The sequence below is a fragment of the Petaurus breviceps genome, unplaced genomic scaffold (assembly GCF_028583685.1).
Source record: "Petaurus breviceps papuanus isolate PSGF00001 unplaced genomic scaffold, PetGlider_PUasm1.0 126, whole genome shotgun sequence".
Taxonomy (NCBI): Eukaryota; Metazoa; Chordata; class Mammalia; order Diprotodontia; family Petauridae; genus Petaurus; species Petaurus breviceps.
This window is the reverse complement of record NW_027185655.1, coordinates 52,131,016-52,154,854: the sequence shown is the minus strand read 5'-3', so window position 1 is coordinate 52,154,854 and position 23,839 is coordinate 52,131,016. Positions and strand designations below refer to the sequence as shown.

Below are 23,839 nucleotides of genomic sequence, written 5' to 3'. Positions count from 1 at the left end.
TTCAATAAGTTATTTTGTTTTTCTTGTGATTGGGAATCTGCACTTGGAAGAACAGGTTTCGTTAAAGAATTAAAGAAAATGAGCCAACAAAAATCTAACCCTAAGCAATTAAAATCTTACACTTATGGTGCTGAAAACAAAATGGATCTGAATTAATAGCTCTAAGTGCCTGCAGGAACACAATAATTAGCAAGGTTTTAAACCCTATTCTTCTAAGTCATGCACAATCCCCCCCAGAGTTCAGGACAATGAAACACCACAAATGCACTCACTGCCAGGGTATTCAACAAAAAACGAACACCTTAAGACACCTGTGACCAACTCCGACGGTTATTTCTTTCCAAATCCTGCTCATTAAACATGGAATGGAATGTGATTTAACTGGCTTTAATGGTTTTTTAACCAATTTCTCAGAACATAATCTGAACAAGCTATTTTCTTTCCTCCAACCTGTAATTACATACATCCTTTGACAAGTATAACACAGAGAAAACACGACATGGCTGTGAGTTAAATCTGGAGCATCTTAGCAAACAAAATCTAAAGACTAGAGCCAACCTCAGTGGTCACGTGTAGAGTTCAGCCTGGATCCTGAATAGGGATCCCCTCCCATCACATTTTTGTTAACAGATGCTGCTACTAGAAGACCTCCAGGTGCGGAATTCATCACTGTCTGAGGATGCCTAATCCTGCTTCTGGAAAACTCCAATGATTAGGAAGGTTTGGTCATTCTGGGATGAAAACTACCTCCTTATTGGAAGTTTGTTCCCCCTAATCTATAGCCTCTGGGATTGAGTGAAAAAGAGTTAGTGTGGGAAAACAGAAAGAACATTGGATTTCAAGTCAGCAGGCCTGGGCTTCTGGAAACTTCATTCTGCCATCAGTCACATGTTCTTGGGCAAATTATTTAATCTCTGCATGGGCCTCAATCTCCTTTTCTCCAAAATGAGGGGTGGAGGCTGGACCCTTTACACTGAGGTCCTTTCCAATTCTAAATCTGTGAGTCTATGATGATGAATGCTTCTTTCATATGATGGCCCATCAGATTCTAAAAGCAACTAGTATATACCTCCCTGCCCCCAAGTTTTGCCAGGCTAAATATTTCTGCCTCCAACTAGCTATGTTCTGTCTATTATTTAAAATAATATGTAACAAGCATATGTTATAGCTATCTTCTGTAAAACTAAACTCTTCAGAACTGAAAGTACTTTGGTGACCCTTCGAAGGTTCTTAAAAATATTCATTTATTTAGCACAGTGCATGCCACAAAATAAGTGCATTTAATTGTGAGCTCCTTGAGGGCAGGGACTTTTTGCTTTTCTTTGTACCCCTAGGATTTAGCATAGTGACTGGTATGTAGCAGGCACTTATTAAATGTTTACTGGTTTGATGGCTTCAGAGTCAGAGGACCTGGATTAAAATCTCAGCTAAGTCACTTAAAACTCTGACCTTGAACAAGTCTCTTTACCTCACTAAGAATCAGTTTTCCCACATATGAAATCAGGGCCTTCCCACATGTGAAGTTAGGAAGATCTTTGTTCAGGTCCCTTTTGGGACCTTTAAAGTCCCTTTTGGATTTTAGCAGGTGATCCTATCATCCTGTTATACGTGAATCCTTAAGTTTTAAAGTAATACACAAAGTAAAATCCTAGTTTTAAAAACTGTTCAGTTTTGCTTCTCTAAACTGTGCTGATGGGGAGTTTAGCATATTCATTTACTGAGAAATGCAACACGGAAGTGGATGGAGTGGGAGAATTCTAGCCGGGAGGTCTTGGGTTCACATTGTGCTTCGGAATGCTATTTATGACAAGTATATGACCTTAGTCAAGTCGCTGATTTTGATTTACAAAACAGGAATAACAATATCTGCCCTACCTACCTCATAGCGTTGTCAACCTCAAAGAGCCATGGAAAACATCATCCATTATCAACAGCACACAACAAAAACTTCAGATAGCACCAGACCAAATCTGAACTCTGCTGATCGTTTCCTTAAAGAGGCAAGTGACCCCCTAAAATAGGACTGGTGCTTTTCTTAAGCTGGTTCACCACTAGGGCATTTTTTTCCCTCAGGAAATGAAACATCCTTGTATTTAATACAGTGCTATGAACTTAATTATTGCTTAATGATTGAGTAAGGAATTATGAGTGATTCTGGTCTTAGAAACAGTTACCTTTTTCTGACAGTCAAATTTGGCATGAAACTACTATTTAAAAAGTCTAGAACACAAAATTCCGAAATTTAATAGAGGCACCACAGAGTATGAATAAACCACTGCCACCAGGAGGAAATGAGATACATATATTATGTTGTTCTGCTTGAGTTCAGGGGTTTTAACACTGGACAGGTAGGATGGAACAGCGGAAAAATCGCACGTGTTTTGGTTCTGCAATCCCTTTACACTCTTAAAATTTACTGATGACCCTATAATGGGATTTTGCTTATATATGGGTAATATCTACTGATATTTGCCATATCAAAAATTAAAACATTTTAATATTTTTATGAAAATAGTTTTGACCTCACTGATAATCTACCTTCCCAACTCCACTACCCCCTGTCCTGGACCACACTTTTGAGTACCCCTGGTGTAGTAGATAGGGAGCTGGACTTAGAATTTGGAAGATCTGTGTTCAAACTCTGATTATACCTACGGGCTATTCTACTAGCAAACCTCTAAATCTCTGGATTTCCTGCCCCTTCCCTACCCTCCTCTGCCCAAGGAAACTAAATTACAGAAGAGGTACATTCATAGGAGTTTCCCCAGACAGATGAAATAACGTTTGTCCCATCCTATTCCAATCATTCTTCTGGAGACAATCTTCTTTCAGTTTTTAATAAATATGGTCATGTTAATTGATTTTCATGGAAATATTAACCATCCACCTTTATGAATGCAGTCTTAGAACTCATTCTCTGATGCCAATGCGCAAGACTCCTAGACCTAAAATATGCCAGAGGAGGCCTCAGTGGTCATTTGGGAAGAAATCAGGACGATTTACTCCTGCTGTTCTGGGGCTTGTGAATCAATACATCCAACAAACACATACCACAGAGAGTGAGTTTTGGTTTCCTTTTTGTTTTGTTTTGAGCACTCTTGAATTAGAGAGGCTTCTAAACGTCTTGGTACCAGCCTATATGAAAAACAGAAGCCTTTTTCACTTGAATAACCAAAGAAAACAATGAAGTAACACTACACATGGAATATTTCTTACACATCTTACGAACACCAAAAAATGCACATATGCAAAAAGAGGAGACAGTAAGAGGTCTTTGCATTTTTTTATCAGCATTATGGGTCAACAATGTATACAGTGCTTCTTCTGTTGTGTCTGAATGTGAAGCAGAGTTTATTAGGCCTGGACTGGTCCTTAGAACTTATCCAGACCAATCTCCTTAATCTCATAGATGGAAATACTGAGATCAAGGCGGAAAAAGGCGGAATAAATCAATCGTAGAGACAAAGTTTTAACTGGAGTCTCCTGTTAACTTATTCATAGTCATTAAAGAGGAAGTTGACAGCATTTTTAAAAATCTCAAAAAAATTTTTTTAATTAATTATTTTTAAAATAATAAATATAAATAATAAATACAATAAAATAATATATAATAAATATAATACAATTTTAAAATTAAAAATTTATTTTGGATAAAATAAACTCTGAGGACATGCTATGCTCACTGACTCCCCTTGATACATACAATACATCCAACGCAAGCGAAAGAATTTCACACAAGACACATTTTGAGGACGACTTTGTTCACATAAAGCCAATCATTAAGCAACTGTACCTATGGAGCCAGTGTAAACAATGAAAAGCGAAGCATCTATGTGTGAATGCGTACAGATAGATACCTTCTTTATCCACCATGTCAACGTCAACGACAGCATTGACAAGGTGTATTACCGTCACCAAGGAAGCTTGTAAGGGGTGCAAAAGTTAGGGAAAACTAGTGTTAGTAGAAGCATGAAACAAAACATGGAGAACAAACATGGATTTATCTACAAAGGATGATTCTAACATCGCAGTCTCTGTTACTTTTCATTAAAGCAGAAACTTCCCAGTTTAGCTTTTCCTCTATAAACTGCTTCATCCATACACCTGAGACTTTCCTCATCAATAACCTTCTGCTAAAGTTCAGCATTTTTTTTTGTAAGTACAACAATGACAAATTTGAAACCTCCTTCTGTTTTATCCAAACTATACAAATGTCCAATTTCTTAAAAGTTACAAGTCAGCATAAGAATATGGTTGAGTTTTTCTTAACTTAAATGTCTCAAGAGCTAAACATATCAAGTTTTAAGAGGCAACTAAATTTTTAATTCAATTCAGCAAACATTTGTAAATCACCTATGATCTGCAAAGCATTATCTTAGGAGGGAATACCAAGATAAATAAAACAAGGTCCTTGACCAGAATGTACTTAGAGTCCAAAAGGTGGATAATATCTATATCTTCCTTCCTATCTTCCTTCCTTCCTTCCTTCCTTCCTTCCTTCCTTCCTTCCTTCCTTCCTTCCTTTCTTTCTTTCTATCAATATTTAAATGCCTTGAAGAATTCAAAAAGGCATGAGAGTTTAGGGGAAACAATATTTCACTTGTAGAGGTATGGGGAGGTATACCTGACTTGGGCTTTGAAGGAAGAGACAAATTTTTATAAATGGAGAAACAGAAAATGTCCCCTGCAGGCATGAGAGATGGGAGGTGGTAGTACGGAGGACAGATTGGTGATGGGATAGGTAAGTAGTTAGGGAGTCAAGTAAGAAGACTATTAGAATTATCCAGGAGATGGAAAGGGATGAAGAAGTTGGTTGCAGTGGGAGTACAAAGAAGTGGGCTGTATTGACTGTATACGGCAGTGGAGGTGAGAGAGAAAAATCAAGTATATTTTTGATGTATAAACCTGAGTGAATAGGAGGCTTATAGTAGTTTCAAAATAAAGTGAAATATTAAGCAGATTGATAGAGCTTTTTTTGGGGGGGAGGGGATAAGTAGATAATGAGCTCAATTTCAAACATGTTGATTTTGAGGTATTGTCATGATACACAGATAGAGATATTTAACAGTTGCTGGAAACAAGAAATGAGGACTACGGAAAAGTCAGGGAGGGAGATAGAATTTTTAAAGTCATGTTCATGGAAGTTATGTACAGGTGGGAGTATCTTACAGAGACCTCAGAGGTATAGCTTCTTAATTTTACAGATGAGGAAATTGAGGTCCATAGAGGTCAAGTGATTTGTTCAAGAATACAAAGGCAATTAAGTGGAAGATCCAGGATTTAAACAAATTCAGTTCTTCTAAGGCCAAATTTAGGCCTCTTTCATATACTAGATGCTATCATGGACTTATCAAATGAGTCTTAGAAAAAATAAAAATCAAGTATTTTGCAAGGCATAAAGACTAAAAATGAACGTTTTAAAAATTTATGTAGGTAAAATTCTTATTTTACTCTATTTTTGAATATATTCCTATTTTTTCATATTTTATGTTTTTCATGTTTCAACATAGTATAGTTGGCTATTTACAATGGTCAAAAACCAGATAAGTAAGCTTCTTGATCCCTGCCTCAGAGCCCCCATGAACTTCCTTCATGACAAAGTCAAAGGAACATAGAAGCAGTTTCTTAAATCTCCATTCCCAGTAAGTACTAATAGGATCCAAGTGGGAACTGAGGCCACAGCAAAAGAAACAGATAAAATCTAGTAATTCGAGAAAAGCGTCCACGGAAGCTGACTGTGTTGGAACTTTCTATCTACTCTAAAAAGAGGACCTACTGTGTTTATTGTTTGTTGATTACAAGAAAGCATCTGACCCAGCCAAGCAAAATGCAGCCTGGGCTGCTAAAGTCAAACAAAACATTCTCCATGTATGTTAAGATCATACAAGAATAATATAACCAGAGATAATTTTATTCAACAATCCTTAGGGTAACAATATTAACCAATGCACAAACCAGGGATATCCACACTCACTCAAGGTATTCACCACTGTTATGTATGATATCCGGTGACAAATCCAAATGGAAAAGGGATTTACTACAGATACTGAGGTTCTATTCGAAGCCCCTTTTTGAGGATATTATGCTGTGTCAAGCGTCATAGCATACAGTATTCCCTCAATGAAGTTCACAGTCATTCAAAAGAACCTGACCGTGTCATCTATATAGGAAGAATCAAGTGGATGAAGAATGTATATTGCCCAAATGATGAGACACTGACTGGAGAATCTGAGTGTAGTACTAATATTCAGGAATTTTGAAGGTCTTAAGCTCCTTGGGTGGCGGCTCCTTTACAAATGAGGATTTATAGAAGCGATAGATAAGAATCATGCATGATTGGAGGGCACGGATGAGTTGTTACCTTTCTGGGTGAGGGATTTCTCCCCTATATAAGGTGATAGATCCAATAAAGCTTTCTGAATACGTTTAGAAAAGCCTTGTGGCTTTCTTCAAACACAAAGCCCTGTTTATAAAAGTCATTTAAACAAATGCTTGTTGAAATGAACTGAACTAACAACAAACCTGACATTTAGCTCTTGGATAAGATTTTCTATTGTACTAATAACTCAACACTGAGCTTTGGATTACTGGGAATGAGAGGAATAGTATTAACTTAAGAAAATTACTAAGAAAGCATGTGCAAATTATTAAAGTCCAATTACCTGCTAAATGTGAATGATTTATATATTTGCTTGTAGCTAACATAAAAATGGGGGTACTCAGTTTAAATAAGATCTCCAGGGCCTTAAGAAAGGTCATTCAATTCAAATATGCATAATATAAAAGGAATGAAAAATAGAGACAGCAGCAGCCAAGCACAGTGGGAAAATTTTCTTCTACATACCATTATCATCACATGATTCTGACTGAAAAGAGCTCAGAGACTGGACTTCCGACAGGCTTTCTCGAGCACTGTAAGGATGTGACACTTTTTCCTCTAGAGGTTTCTTTGAAATACAGGGTTCAAGTTCAACCACTTTAGCTAGGGGAAAAAAGTACAGGAAAACAATGTGAACAACTTCAAAATAAATCCCGAGCTGACAGTGTTCCTGACAAGAGATCTGGGGAGTAAGAAAGGGGATCCTTCTTTTTAAACATAGTTCTCGGGTGTTTGGAACCCAGGTGGGGAGTTTCTTCCACAGAGGTAAGGTTAAGGGTTATTTTTTGCAGCAGGAGCCTATTTTTAGGGGTCCCTCAGCTCCTGAAGGTTCTGCCTGGGAAACACAAATTTTAACAGGTCCTATTTCACTGTTCATCCCTTGAACAGTCTAACTAAATTTGGAGAGACTCATGATCAGGTGATTAATTTTATGGCTATAGTAATGAATCAAACTGTCTACACTAAAGTATGGAAGGGGTGTGATCTGCTAGCCAGTGAAATCAATGATGGTTTTAAGCAATCACACTATAAAAGCCTGTTTATTATAAAATACATAAAAGTGCAAAAAAACCCAAAACAAAACCTGGTTGAGGGGTGGAGTGCCTTGAATGACACTCATTAAGGCCAACATAGCTTTGTAAGAATTTGGCTAAGCCAACATAATCTATTTAGATTTTCAAAAGGCAGACACCATGAGGGCATTATTTAGAAAATGCAGGACTGAACTTCACTCTTTAAAAAAAAAATAATCCCACACCCAAAATAAATGCTCATCTGAATGCAGGGACTTCTAAAGCTTTACAACTCACATTAGAAAACACAGATGATTTCTGGAAGCCTTTCTTGACTGAATCCCTTCTTCTTAACTACTCTGTATTTATTTAGGGAAGCTAGGTGGCACCAGGGCCTGGAGTCAGGAAGACCTGAATTTAAATTCCAGCCTCAGCCACTTACTAAGCTGTTTACCCTGAGCAAGTCACTTGACCTGTCTACCTTGGTTTTCTCATCTGTAAAATGGAGATAATAAGAGTGCCCACTTCCCAGGGTTGTTGTGTTAAATAACAATTGTAAGCACTCTGCAAAGGTGCCTGGCACATAGTAGGCACTATAAAAATGTCAGCTATTATTACTATTTGACTTTTACTTTTATTTGTTGTTATGCAGTTGTTTCAGTTACATTTGATTCTTTGTGACTCCATCTGGGGTTTTCTTGGCAAAGCTACAGTAGTGGTCTGCCATATTTCCTTCTCCAGTTCATTTTACAGATGAGGAGCCAAGGCACAGGGAGTTAAGTGACTTGCCCAGGGCCATACAGGGAGTAAGCATCTGAGGCTGGAGTTGAACTTATGTTCTCCATTCAGATGTGAGCTCCTTTATGGCAGGGTATCCCTAGAACCTAGCACAGAGTCTGGAATACATACAGTAGGTCCTTAATAAGTGGTTGTTGATTGATGGCTGAAGCCGGTTTAACTTCAACAGATATACCACACAATAATGATTTACCTTCTACTTAACTTCATTATTCTCAAAGCCAGTGAACAGGAACTAACTCATGAATCATTTCTTGTGGGAAAATTTCAACGAAACCCTGGGCCTCTAGCCAGACCACTGCTCTGCTCATATTTCTTCAATGGTTCCCTGCTGTCAGTGAATCAAGTACAAAATCCTTAGATTGGCAACCAAGGCTCTCCATAATTTGGAGTGACCAACTCTACCTTTCTTGTCTTATCTGATGTGGAAGGGGAATGAGCAGGGGAGCAGGAAAGGCTTCCTGTAGAATGCTGCATCTGAGCTGACTCTTGAAGGAAGCCAGGGAAGCTGGGAGGAAAACCAGTCCAAATGCACAGTCAGGAAATAAGAGGGTCGTGTGGAACACCAAGTGGGTTGTTGACTTGATTCTACCTTCCATATACTTAAAAACAAGGTTTATCTCAGGGACATTTTCGTTAGGAGGGAAAAAAGGGAGGTTCTTACTATCATAGTCGAAATCCCAGTTGGGCTTCTGAATCGAGTCACTGTCTGAAGGAGAGTTTGAAGGAGGTGGGGGAGGCAGATTGGGTGCGACGCTGCAGACGGCCACGGCTTTTCGGTGTCCATGCATAGAATCTGGATTGAAGGTACTAAACTCGGGGTGTTCTGGAATGGCAGACCCTTCAAAGGAATTTCGATCGAGATTGTTCCTGGAATCACTCGGAATGCTTGGAGTGTAAGAAATGGGGCGGACAGGCACCTGGGGCGGTACATCTGAGTAAATGTTCTTATTAAGCTTTGAATCAAAATATGGCCTTTGTAAGAAAGCTGTGGTGGGTCCCATGTGTTTGTCCTCAGGCTCCGCTTGGCGTTTCTTCTTTTTACGAACCATTTTGCGGCAGACAACAAATATTACCACTAGTAGGAATATACCTACGATGAACACAATGATTCCTATTCCTTCAGCTAATCCAATATTCCATGGGGTAGACACATACTTATTGGGAAGTGAGTCTTCACAGTGCTTTCCTCGATAGTCAAGGCTACAGTTACAGCGATAGGAGCCATGGGTGTTCTCACAAAGAGCCCCATTACGGCAAGGATTAACAGCACATTCATCGATATCGCTCTGACACCTGTGAGAAAGCAAGCCAAGAACTTAAAATCAAGTGACAAAAAATCTGAGAATTTTTAGTGGTGGCAGAACTTCGGAAAACTCTTCCTTTGCTGGAGAACTCATTTCTAAAATCATATTTTTTGGGTCTTTTGAAAGTTGTTGAAGAGAAGGTTGAGTTTGTAATTGGTCCTTAATTTACTTAGACTTTGGGTTTAAATGTAAAAACTGAGTAACTCAAATATATATATAGATATATGTGTATATTTATGTGTATACACACACACACACACACACACTAAATCATCAGTGTTGAAAATAGTTTTCAACAGAGCCTTAATGGTGAAATGACAGAACACTGAATTTGGTGTCTAAGAACCTGGGTTCAAATTCTGGATTAATCATCTGAACCTGGGTAAGTGAGTTTCAATTTCCTATAAAATGTGGGTAAGGTTGGGGATGGGGGGGAGTGTCAGACTGGATGATCTTTATGGTCCTGTCTAGCTCTAAATCCTATAGACTGTTTAAAAATTGTTCATTTAGAGATCAAATTTCTCAGATTCAAGGGACTCAGTGAATCATCTAAAACTCAAAGGTTCAAATGAACTTTCTTGGTTTGCCAACTAACGAAGTGTTTAGAGATTTGGACTGCATATCCTGATGTTTATGCCTGGAACATTTCTAATATTTGGATTAAAATGTCTCTTCAAGTGTTTTGGCAACAGAGTAAGTAATATTGGAGAAAACTAGGTAACAGGATAAAACCATCTCAACACTAAAAAAAGTCACTTTCAATTATGTTTTCTTTCTCTAAAGCTTCAGGAACAAACTTGAATACTTTAATCAAGCCAAAATTCAGTCCTTTGTTACTTTTTGCTAAATATGGTAAGCAGAAAAACTGTGGAGAACATTTTATTTTCCTTAGAAGTGACTTTTAGGGGCGGCTAGGTGGCTCAGTGAGTAAAGTGCTGGCCCCAGAGTCAGGAGGACCCAAATTCAGTTCTGACCTCAGACACTTAACACCCACATAAAAAAACTAGCCATGTAACCTTAGGCAAGTTACTTAACCCCAATTGCCCTCCAAAATACAAAAAAAAAAAGAAAATAAGAAAATAAAATTTTTAAAAAGTGACTTTTTTCTTTTTTTTTTAAAGTGGTCAAAGAAAGGAGCCACTTAATATAAAGCTTTGAGTCTAAGAATATTAAAGCCCTGTTCCAAAACTTTCAAAGATTCCTAGTTACTTACAGGAGAATAAAGCACAAACTTTCTTTACTGTGGCATTCTAGGTCCTTTGCAATCTGATCCAGCCTTACATGAACCCTCCTTTCCTGCCAGACTATTTGCTTGACTCTTTTGTGTCCATAATAACACGCTTCCTCCCTGTTCCATAACTGTTCTCACAGGTTCTTCTTTATATCCAACAAATGTTAGCTATCCTTCAGGCTCACTTAAGACCTCCACCATGAAGCCTTCCCTGAGGGACCTCTCCCTATTCTTTACATTTTTTACCCTTTATCCGTCAACACCCATACATACCCATTTGGGATCTATTTATCTCCTGCTATGAAACATCTCTTCTAATGCTACGCAGTTTTTTTGTGAGTGTATCTTGTCTTCTCAACTAGATAAGCTTACAAATACCCTCAAAGAAGAACTGCTATTCTTTTTTGTCTCCTACTATGCCTAGCATAGGGATGTAATTTTAATAATTATCATAATTCATGATCATATAGTGCTTCCAAGTTTTATAAGATATCTTCTTTACAACCACCCTATCAGGTGATGTGAATATCACCAGTCTCATTTTGCAGATGAGGAAACCATGGGACAGAGAATTCCCATAACTTTCCCAGAGTGGTCACACATCTGGTTAAATGTCAGATACTTGGATCTCCTTCCTTATTCTAAAGCCAATGCTCTACACAACGAAGAGGTGTTAAATGGTTTGCTAAATGACTGGATAAAGAACTTTTGCCGATTATGGGTATTATAAGGATTAGGAAGCTACAAAATCAGGTACCATGTCCCAATCAAGGGATACCGCCATACAACTGCTACTGTGGTATATATGTGATCCAGCAATAGCATCTGAACCAGTCAAGGGTGGTTCAATCAGTGAAAAGTGTAAGTTATGGAATATTTTTGAAGAAGCAGTCTTATTAGAGACAGTATGGTATAAGAGACAAAGAGCTGGCATGAGCACCATAGACCATGGTCTAAGTCCACCCTCTGACACACACAGCATGTGAGACCCTTGCCAAGTCACTTATCAAGGTTCTTTGGGAATTTTTCTCCCTACCTCCAACATGGAACCTTTCTTGGTCCTTCCAGTCTGTAGCATTTTTCTCTCTTAAAATGACTACATATCTACTGATGTGTGTATATGTTATATCTCTCCAATAGAATATAAGTTCCATGAGAATAGGGATATTTTTATTTTGGCCTTTGTATTCATAAGGACTAGCATACAGCCAGTGCTCAATAAATTTTTACTGAATTGCTACAATCAGTACAATGCCATTCATAAATAGGGGCATCTATGGGACAGGGCAGACTCACTTTAGGAGATCACTCTTTCCTTTGTAGGCAAAGGAGAGTCCCTATGGTGATCATGGCTTCATGTTTCATGTTATGTAACTTTCTAGTATAAGTTCTAGCGAAGGTCCTTACTGGGAGCTCCTTATATCAATATCTTCATATGTCTAGTTCCTATTCCCAGAGTTTTATTATATACAGTAAATGGAAAATCAACAAAGATGAAAGAGGCTCTTAGAATCTGCTTGAATGACTTATTCACTGAAAAAATATTGTAATGACTGCCAACTGCACATCAATTATATGTACTGAAGATGGTCTGTCCTTGATAAGTTTGTTGATTTACTTATTTTAAACCTTATGGAAACTAGTAATTTGCTTAGTCAGAATTATTTTTTTCTTAGCACAAAAGTAAATTTTAATAGATTATTGACCAGGTTATCACACACTTTAATTATAATGATCCAGATTAGTTAGCTTTTACTATATTTGTTAATCTGGAGTATATTATACAAAGCTACAAATGTAAAACGTGACTAATTTGATTCACCTTTCTCCATGAAAACCAGCTTCGCATTGACAAATAGCACCATCCAAGCTGTCAAAGCAGGTCCCACCATTTTTACATGGCTCATCTTTACAATATGGACTCAGCTGACACCTGAGAAATCATAAAACTGTATCAATAAAAATATTTCTGTTTCAGGGTCAAAAAACAAAAAAAGTTACCAAAAAAACCCCGCAATGATGAAATGAAAATAGAAGCAAACAAAAACCAAGAAGCAAATTTAGGGTTCAATAGCTGATGACAAAAAGGAGTAGTGAACACTAGAGATTTAAAACGACCAGGGAAAGAGCAGCCAACACACCTTTGTCCAGTGTACAGTCCTCTGCACTGGCAGACAAAGTCACCATTGTCTCTAATACAAGTCCCACCATAGAGGCAAGGATTGGAGGCACACGGGTTCACACTGATGTCACAATGTGTACCCATGTACAAGGCACTGCATTTGCAATAATAACCTACAAAAAAGAAAAGAAAAATTATGCTATAACTCAAAATTTGTTAGCTTTTGCTTTTAAGCGCAATAAAGGAAGGCTGAGGTTTGTACTTCATTACCTTGTAAAGCCTTCCTTTGCCCTTATGCATTCTCATTCATTTATGATCAATTCATAACTATCAGAGTGTCATGGGCTGCCTTGGGTAGCAAGGAATTCACTAATGAAGGTTGGATGACCACTTGATAGAGGGAGAATTCCTGATCCATTATAGACTGAACTAAGTGGTCTCTGGAGTCCCTACCAACTCTGAGATCCTCTGATTACTTAAACCAAACCTACCTATTCTTGATTTTTTGTGAATACACAAAGGACCTGTTATTTAACCACTGTGGGAATCTCAGTGAAGGAACTCCATCCGCAGACATGATCCATTGGTGATTTACTAGATCTGTGGTAGGAAGTTGCCACCCAAGGGTCACACAACTAGTGTTAAAAGCAGAATCTGACCCCAGGTCTTCCTAACTCCATACTCGGAAACTTTACCAACTATGACACCATTCCATTCTTATTTAGAATAACTAAGGAGAGAGAAGAACTGGAGATTCAAATCAGAGATATTTAGTTATCTGTGTTCAATTTTTTATTTAGAATTCTGAGACAAATCTAAAATGACCAAAAGAAAGGAAATGACACGTCAATCTAAATCCATTACATTCACTTTTTTCCCCTATAATATCACATTTCCAAGTCACTATGGTAAAGTGTATCAGGCACTCTTTATACTTTACGCTAGACAAATTTCAAAATAGACATTCTAATTCTTAGTGAAGTTTTTAGACTGTTGCTCCTCAAAGACTCTTAAATCCATCTTTTCTTTTCTATTCCTACTGGTACCATACTAATAAAGGTCCTTCATCACAAATATTAATTCAGGAAAAAGTATCCTAACAAGGCTCATATTCAGTCCAAGGGAAAATGCTTCTGCCACAAGACATATCTTTACTAATTTTCAAAGTTCAAAAGTTGGAAAGAAAAGACCTCAGAGTACCTATATAGTATAGAGAACAACATGCTGGACTTGGAGTCAGGAAGAACTGAATTCACATCTGACCTCAAATACTCACTAGCTGTGGGGCAAAACAATTAATCTATCTGCGTTGGTTTCTTCATCTGTAAAATGGAGATAATAATGGCACCCACTTCCCAGGGTTATGGTGAGGAGAAAATGAAATAGTTGTAAAGCACAATTCAAACCTTAAACTATGACGATGTTTTATAATAATAGTAATAATAATATACTATCGCTGTTGTTTTATTATTATTAATATAATATTAATTAATATAATATTATTATTTGTTATAATTAGTTATAATTAGATGCCTTCAATAAATTCAAGTCAATAGGAATAGATAAAGTATATCCTAGGGCACTAAAAGAACCACTGAATTACTTTCCACGTTCCTTGAATCGTCACAAAGAATGGAAGAAGGAACACAAGATTAGAGATGAGGGATGGTATGTGAATATTTAGAAAAAGAAACAATGATTACGGTGATCATTTAGAACAAGTCAGGCCAGACTAACTTTGTTTCCTTTTTGACAGGGTTACCATTGCTAGACTGTTTGACCACTGGAATGCTTGTTGATATAGTAAACCTACATTTCAGAGAAGCATTTCACAAAGTCTCCTATGCAATCCTTGAGGACAAGATGGACAGATGTGAGTTGGGAAAAAATAAATTAGTGTTTTCAAAACTGGTTAATTTTAGGACCCAAAGAGTAGTCATTAATAGACTGATGTCAACATAAAAGTAGGTCCCTTATGCATGGTTTCAGCTCTATGCTGTTTGACATTTTCATGAATGACTCTGAACAAGGCATAAACGGTGTACTAATGAAATCTGCTATAAGGGTGAAGAAACACATTAGACTGTAGAGCTGGAAGCCAAAAGATCTTCACAAGTTAAAATATGAGCAGATTTTAATGAGTTAGAATTTAATAAGAAAAAAATATAAAGTATCAGACCTAGAGTTAAAACAACAATTGCAATACCACCTGCATAAATTACTAGATGTTGGGACCATACTTGGATCAACAAATCATGTTAAAAAAAGATCTAATGATTTTAGTGGATTGAAAGTTTAATACAAGTCAACTCTGTGACCCAGGCAAAAAAACTTACTGAAATCTCCGACAGCATTGATAAAGGGATGGGGTCCAAAAGAAGGGGGTAAAGAGGGAAGTATTGTTGGGCTATATCCTGGTTAGGTCAAATCTGGAGTGTTACGTTCAATGCTCGTTGCCCCACAGTAGGAGGAACATTGACAAAATGTAGCACATTCAGACTATGGTGAGGAGGTTGAAATCACACCATAGACAATCAACAGAATGAAATGGCGTTGATTATAAATAAACGTGACATGATATCTGTTTTCAAGCAAGGGAAAACCTGTTATATGGAATATGGATACACCTTGGCCACAGGGAGAACACTTTGGAGCAAAGGCTGAAGTTAAAGAGCAGTAGATTTTATATATATATTTGTATACAATACAATGCATACAAAAGTGCAATGGGCTGCGACAGGGAGGAAAGAGGGGGGGAAACTAGCTTTTCTATAGCCTACTACATTCAAGACACTGTGCTAAACACTTTATCTCCTTCGATCCTTACAACAATCATGTGAGGTAGGTGCTGCTAATTTTATTAATTTATTTCATTTATTTTAATGATGTCATTATGTCAAAAATACATTTATTTAATTTTATTTATTTATTTATTTCATTTTATAATTGAGAAAACTGAGGCAACCAGAAGTTAAGTTACTTGCCCAGGGTCAGACAGCTAGTAAATGTCTGAGGCTACCTTTGAAATCAGGTCTCCCTGCCTCCAGGTCCAGTCCTATGTCCACTGCAAGGTTCATTAACACTGGATTTCTTTAAGACAACATCTTAGGAATGTTGTAGAGGATCACTGCAGTATTAGATGACTTCTGAGCCCCCTTCCAATTCTTAAATCATTTAGTGAATTGAATGGAAATAATGATGGAACCATGTTGGTTATTTGTCAAAAACTCATTTCTCAACTGAGGAAAAAAATCTTTTCTCTATTAACTATAATTTTTATAATAATTAACTACATTTTATCTTCAATGTGGCTATGTAATAGTCGATGTCATGAAATCTGAATTCGTTAACTTGACTTTCTTACCACTACAATGGGGAATGTTAATTCTTTCATGCAGGACAGAAGGGAGCATCAAGTGTTACTTTATCACTGTCCTTTTAAAGTCTATTTTGAGGTTCTGGCTATTGACCAGCTAAAAAGCGCCCAGGAACCAAAAGACCCATTCCTTCCATTCCCTACTTCTAGTAACCAGATGATGGTTACACAGCAGTGACAACTGTTGCAAATTCAAATGTTCACATGTTGCAGTGGGGGCTCCAGCAGTCCTCGTTCATGGTTCCACTGGCTTATATGCCAGCATTCCAAGGAAAAGCAGAAGTCTGTGGGCTCAGTTCCAACTTTTCCCTGGGCACGGAGCTTTGGGGGAATTTCAAGGTCAATTATGCCTTTGGTGTCTTCCACACTGGAAGGCAGGTGTTGAAGTGCATGCATCCCTTCTGCCATCTCTCAGCATGTGACTGAGATTTAGCAACAGATGCTCAGCAGTCAGACCGGCATGTGTTTCTTAAGCCCAGCTGCTAGGAAGAATTCTAAGATCCGTAAAATCTGAGTGGCAAGCGTTCCATCATTATATGTGGGCCCTGGCTGAATTCTTGTACTGTACCAAAGGGCAATACCTGACTCCATCATGATTTGGCTACATATAGCAAGCACATCAAAAACTAACATAGGAACTCGTTCTGAACAGTGTGTTTGTGTGCTACGTGTAGAATTTTAACAACAACAAAATACAAGAAGACCTACCTCCACTAGGTGAGGGGTTACAAATGCCTCCGTTCTGACAGGGACTACTAGAGCAGTCTTCTATGGCCATCAACAAACATCCAGGGGACACGTCGACATACTCCTCGATGTGGGCATAACTTCTTGGTTTGCTGGTTAAAGGAAGTTCTTGACCATTCAGATAAATTGAATCCATACAGCCTCTGAAACCATTGCTGACTTGCGGACTTCTACCAGGCCTTGTGTCTTGCTGACGAATGTGGCCTCCAAAAAACACGTGGCTATCCAGGTTCAGCGTCTTTAGGGTGCCTGGAGCCGTTCCTGAGGCTGTATGGACCCTGTCTAGAACAAGCCGGGCATAGTTCCCATTCACTTCAAGAGACACAGAATGCCATTGCCCATCATTTATTTGAATGCTTTGAACAGAGACGATTCCAGGCCCGCTTCCACAGTCAAATTTGTACTGAAGTCTCCCATTGTGAATCTGCAATGAAAGACTACTATTAACATTCGTGTTATTCTTTTGGAATTTTCAGCTACTCCCTTCCCTTTTCCCCTATCAAGGCTCTACAGGACACAATCAGATATTGACATAAGGGTAACAGAGACTGAGTGGAAAAAAGGTTTTTTTAATTAAGTGCCACAGTGGAACTCATACTTGTCTGTGCCTAGCACACAGTAGGCATTTAATAAATATTTGCTGAACAGATAAATGAAGGGATTTGATCATACAAAGAAACCAAAACAGTTCTTTTAGGAATCTAAAGACCAGATACAAATTACTCATCTAGGCAGTGTTTAGGAGTAATCAACAATTGTATGCCATTACAGTTACAGTACACATTTCAGCTAACATCAGTGTTTGTCTGTTAAAGTATCGGGCATTGTCATTTTCAAGAGAGGAGACATTGCTGCAGATCTTGAGGTGATAAATCGTTTAAATCCCAATAACTTTACGTGCCAATATGAAGGATACATTCTCAGTTCTTCTCAGATTTTAATTCTTTTTGTTCTGTCATTTTTCAGACTTTTCATAATCTTATTTTGGGGTTTTCTTGGTTAAAGATACTAGAGTGGTTTATTATTTTCTTTTCCACCTCATTTTATAGCTGAGGAAACTGAGGCAAACAGGGTCACACAGCTAATAAGTGTCAGAGGCCAAATTTGAACTCAGGTCCTCTTAACTCCAGGGCCGACACTCTATCCATTGTACAACCTAGCTTCCCTTTAATTTTTTTAACCCCTGAGATCGGTATCCTAATCTCCTCTAGACTGGAAGTACAATGACTACTGATGGCCCCAACCCAATACTGACTGACACAGAACCTTCATGTTTGATTTTTCCAACCTGGGTTGGTTCTCCCCTCCTTGGGCAGCCTGGTGGCTATTTACCTTCAAGAGATGTTACCATATTGGTGCCAGACTCATGGAGGATCCCCAATCAGCTTCAGCCGTATTGCATCTCAGAAGCCCTGACCTCAATCCATCCTCCTCATGAACTCCAGGCAGCAGCTATAGATGCGAGCTACAATGCCCAGCTCAAGATTTAATATTAACAGGAGTCTACAGCTATCAAGAAAAGCCGATGCATACTTTTGTTGCTGTTCAGTCATGTTCAACTCTTTGTGACTCCATGAACCACACTACACATGAGTTTTCTTGGCAAAGATACTGGAACAGTTTGCCATTTCCTTTTCTGTAACTTAGGCAGTTAGAAACAATGTGTTTATGCTTTAAAATGCCAAAATAAATTCTTAATAAATCATATTTGCAATTACAAAGAAATGAAGACTCATTTTACTATTTGTCTCTGTACTAATATATTACTTAAATATGGGATTTCATACTTCTCAAATAACGAGAATTAAGAATTTTATTCAAGAGAAGTATCTGGTGTAATGATGGAAAATGTATTGATGATGGAATCAGAAGGTCCGAGTTCTAGCTCTGACATTTACTAACTAGTGTGACTGTGGGCAACTCAACTAACGTCTCTAGGACTTAGCTTCTTCTGCTATTAAATGCAAATACTAATTCTTGCACTACCTACCTTTAAAGGCCTGGAAGAAGAAATTAATTTTCAAACTATAAATCAGGGGTAAAGGCAAACTATTACTATCACTATCATCGTTGTTTCTGTTGTTGAGAGAATAAAATGGCCAGACGAGTTTAGATCCTCAAGTGTTACACAAAGACATACAGTCTTCCAGAATTAGGGAAAAGTTATGGGCATACCTCTAAAATACTGTAGTCTGTTCCCCGAGCATACATAACGACTGCATGAGTGGAATAAGTTCTGAGTCTCATGGTGAGTTTCATTTCTAATTTGTTTTCATTTTCCATCAGACGGTATTTGACAAAACTGTTCCCAGTAAATGTTACCGATGAACCAACTGTGAATCACAAAGAAACAAAGATGAGAACTAAAAGAAAAAAAAAACTAAGGGACAGTTTGGGCTTTGAAATACAGCAAGTAGAATCTTACCTGGACATTGGCCAAATTTGCCTCCTGGGCATACACACACATACTTTTCCTCTTCTGGATCAGCAATACATTCGGTACCTTCAGGGCATGGATTGCTTTCACATCCATGATCCACCAGTGGGCATTTTCCTTCTGGGGGCAGGGAGGAATAAGAGAAAGGATTCTTTCACAGTAATTTCCATGGAAGCGGTAAGTCTGATGTCCCCTTCTCCCACCTTCCACACTGATACACACACACACACACACACACACACACACACACAATGATATCGATTCTGTAAGACGCTTTCTCACCTCTACAAAGACACACAGCGGCTCGGTGGTGACGGGGACTGACAAAGCTCAGCCTGGCGGTGCTATGAGTCGACATGACATTATCGTCCAGAGTCACCTTTTCATCACAGAATTTTGACGGACAGTCCAGACCTGCACACTGCTTGTGGAACACTTCCAAGATCCTCACACCAATGATTTCTTCAATGTCAGCCACAGATGAGTTTATCTTGTGCAGGAGAACTTTCATTGAGACGTGGGCACTACCCGGTTTTTCAACAAGCAGTAAAACATCCAGGTTGGACTGAGGTTCCGAGGGCTGCAAACTCACCACCTGTACGTCATTCCTCCGCACACCCAGGATATTCCGCAAGGCCCTCTGGAAGTTACGCCAGTAGTCTCCAACAAACTCTTCAGGGGTGAGGTTGGCGAAGCGGATGGCAACAGTGTGGTTGAGCATTTCTTGTGTGATCTGCCTGATGTGTACCATGATGTCAGACATGGTGGTGAATTTTCCATCAGTCACTGAGACGTTAAGGAGGTACTGTCCCATGTCTAGCTTTTTGTGGGCTATCAGTTTACCACCTGTGCTGGAGACAGAGAAGAGGTTGTCCATTCTGGGGTCAAGACTGTAGGTTAAGGTGTCGTAGACATCTTGGTCTGTTGCATGGATCTTCCCAATGACACCACCTGAATATTCTTCCCCAAAGGTGGTAATGAAAATCTCCAGTGGCAGAATGGCAGGGGGATAGATACTTTCCTCAATAACCCTAATGTCGACATATGCCAAAGAAGACAACTGAGGTTTTCCATTGTCTGCCACCTATAAGAAAAAGGAAAAGTCACAGTTTTGATTGTTGCCCAGCCTTTTAACAGAAATTTTCCATAACAAAGAGGTTCCTAGTTCCCATCGCTTGGATTATCTTGTGAAATCTATGGATCCCTTCTCAAAATAATGGTTTTAAATGCATAAAGTAAAATAAGATTAGGGGCAGCTAGGTGGCACAGTGGATAGAGCACTGGTCCTGGAGTCAGGAGAACTTCAGTTCAAATCCAGCATCAGACACTTGACACACTTACTAGCTGTGTTACCCTGGGCAAGTCACTTAATTGCCTTGCCTCCCCCCCCCCAAAAAAAAATAAAATAAGATTAGAAAGGAAATCAATTTTATTAAGACATAAGTATCAAAATGTTGAAAAAAAACAAGCTCACAGACTCCACATTAAGAATCCCTGTTACTTGGGGCGGCCAGGTAGCACAGCAAGTAAGAGCACCGGCTCCAGTGTTGAGAAGACCTGGAGATCGAATCCCGGGCTCAGACACTTAGCACCCACCCAGAAACACCTGGCCGTGTAACCTTGAGCAAGTTACTTAACCCCAATTGCTTAGGGGCTGCCAGGTGGCTCAGCGAGTAAGAGCACCGGCTCCAGTGTTGGGACGACCTGGAGATCGAATCCCGGGCTCAGACACTCAGCACCACACCCAGAAATAACTGGCCGTGTAACCTTGAGCAAGTTACTTAACCCCGATTGCTTAAAAAAAAAAAAAAAGAATCCCTGTTACAGCCTAATGGATTCTAAAGGCAGCTAGATAATACAGTGGACAGAGTTCTGGACTTGGGAGTCAGAAAGACCTACTTTTAAATCATGCCTCAGATACTTACCAGCTGTGTGACTCTGAACAAGTCGTAATCTCAGCCTCAGTTTGTTTATAAAATTGGTACAAGAATAACATCTACCTTACAGAATTCTTGTGAGGATCAAAGGAGATAATATAAGCAAAATGCTGTAAAATGTGTAAACCTGCAAATGCTATATATAAATGCTAGCTTTTCTTGTTCTAAAGCGACATCATAAGCAAGCTTTCTCATACTTCATTTCATCCTAAGAAAATCAACATTCTTTTACAGCACTTATTCTAAAGCATTCTTAAAGGCAGCTCTCTTCAGATGGAAATGGGACTGCAGCAATTTGTCTACTGTGAAAATGAGGTTAGAAAAATATTGCTTGAAAAAGGTAATTCCTTGTAAGAGAAGGTATCATGTGAAAATAAACAGGAGAAAATATGAAGACAAGTGACCTATGAACTCCAGTCATCACCATCTTGGTAAAGTAAGAAAACGTTCATGGTTCATGCTCAAGTGACCATCCACTAACAAATAGGGAGGGAGGGTGTGGAAAGTGACGGGGGGTTAAGTGGGGATAACAGGAAGTAGTATAGACAAGCTCTTAAAGGAACAACACATCAGTAATCATAAACCAACTGTGAAATCAGTTAAAGGCTATACCTTGACATGAAGGAAGTAATGATCCTTTACTTTTCTCTTTATGGCTGTTGAAGTTATAAGGACTCCTTCTTGGTTAACATCAAATGCTTTCTCTTCATTTCCACTCACGATAGAAAAGAAAAAAGGTGGGCCATTATGGGAAGAATCCTTGTCTGTCACCACCAGCTGCAAGACGCTGACACCCACAGGCTTGTTTTCCTACACAAATTTATAAAAAAATCAAATATATGCAACTACTTACAAACTTTGCCTCTTAAATTTCCCAGCTTCCTTTCAATACAGTTTAATGCCACCTTCTATAGAAAGCTGTTCCCAACTCCCCACCCTACTGCTGGCATCCTCTACTCTGCATATGTCTTCTTTGTGCATAGTATTTACATAAGAATATCTGATCCTTGAGGGTAAGAATTTTTTTTGCCTTTCCTTTTATTCTTAACCCTTATCACAGGGCCTGGTACATGGTCAGTACTTGCTGTTTGTCTTTTGTTCTGGAAGAGGACATGACATGGGGGCTGGGGGAGGGGACGGGTGCCATTACATGCAAGTGAACTGGATTTAAGTGAGGCAGGGCTGTATAAGGTCACCAGCCTCACTTTCTCCTTCAGTGCCATCTGAGTTCAGTGGCCAGATATGGATCAGGATGACTGGAGATGGCCCAGGATGCAAGGGAGGACCTTGGCTTTTTACAATCTAGGGTTTTTAATCGGTCTCAGTTTGACTGACTGGTCAGTAATTAAATTCTTAATAGAATGATTCAAAGTGAAAATCCAATGGAACTAGAGAATCATATTGCTATTCAAAATGTTTGGTCCATGAAGAACATCCATTTTTTCTTACTATTATTTTGAATAGTAATTTAAAAAAATTCTCAAATGAAATAATTTACTACCAGGGAGAAGAGCATAATTTGAAATACTGTTTGCACATAGTGGGCATACAACAATTATATGTTGGATTGGATCTTGCAACTGTCCTTCAAAGTACTCAATTACATTACAAATGAATGCTTCTGGGCTTGCTTCAAGGACAAGATAAAGGAGCAGTTGTCAGAATTCATTCTGTCACTCACTGGGCTAGAGAAAGAAAGAAAGCTAGGTCAGAAGTAAATGGGAAGGCCAATTCCTAGGATGGCTAAGAGGGTGGGGGCAGGAAGACATCAAAAGAACCTGCTTAAATTTAGAAGTGTCCCTAGTAGGAGGCCTTCCCTAGCCCCATAGCTACTCACTCTCTAGCTCCAACCCCAGGCCATGAAGTCAATATCAGTGACTCAGAGACTTCTGAAAAAAATCAATAATTCTGGGGCGGCCAGGTAGCACAGCGAGTAAGAGTACCGGCTCCAGTGTTGGGATGATCTGGGGATCGAATCCGGGCTCAGACACTTAGCACCCACCCAGAAACACCTGGCCATGTAACCTTGAGCAAGTTACTTAACACCAATTGCTTTAAAAAAAAAAAAGAAAAAATCAATAATTCTGTGACCATTTGGGTATGCTGATGTATGCCCAGCTAGAACTCTCATGACATTCTCCCACAGATATCAATCTACCAATCATAAGTACTTATGAATCACCTATTATCTGCCAGGCATTGAACTAGGTGTGGAGATACAAGCACAAAGAATGAAACAAGCCCCATTCACGAAGGACTTGTCCCTACAGAGATGTCTACAGCATAAATATAAAATGAGTAAATACAAAGATACAAAATAGGGAAATGTGAGGTAGTCTGGGAGGGATGGTACTAACAGTGAGGGGGAAATCAGAAAAGGTTTCATGCAGAAAAGGGTGCTTACATTGTGTTTTAAAAGAAGAGAGGAAGTCCATTCCAAGCATGTCACAGCAAGTTCAAAGGCACTGGGATAGGAGGTGGAATGCTGGGTT

The 23,839-nt window shown here is 38.8% G+C and overlaps 1 protein-coding gene across 3 annotated transcripts in view; it reads right to left on the bottom strand.

Moving 5' to 3' along the window:
- The window catches only part of FAT1 (FAT atypical cadherin 1), a 170,293-nt gene that overhangs the window by 2,973 nt on the left and 143,481 nt on the right, over positions 1-23,839 (bottom strand). For all 3 annotated transcript variants that reach the window (XM_069095620.1, XM_069095638.1, XM_069095628.1), the window contains exons 18-26: positions 21,960-22,157; positions 19,693-20,494; positions 19,399-19,530; positions 19,149-19,306; positions 16,935-17,397; positions 12,870-13,023; positions 12,551-12,661; positions 8,855-9,486; positions 6,845-6,982 (exon numbers count right to left, since the gene is read on the bottom strand). In XM_069095620.1, coding sequence (XP_068951721.1) covers positions 6,845-6,982; positions 8,855-9,486; positions 12,551-12,661; positions 12,870-13,023; positions 16,935-17,397; positions 19,149-19,306; positions 19,399-19,530; positions 19,693-20,494; positions 21,960-22,157 — 2,788 coding nt within the window. The remainder of the gene's footprint in view (positions 1-6,844; positions 6,983-8,854; positions 9,487-12,550; positions 12,662-12,869; positions 13,024-16,934; positions 17,398-19,148; positions 19,307-19,398; positions 19,531-19,692; positions 20,495-21,959; positions 22,158-23,839) is intronic.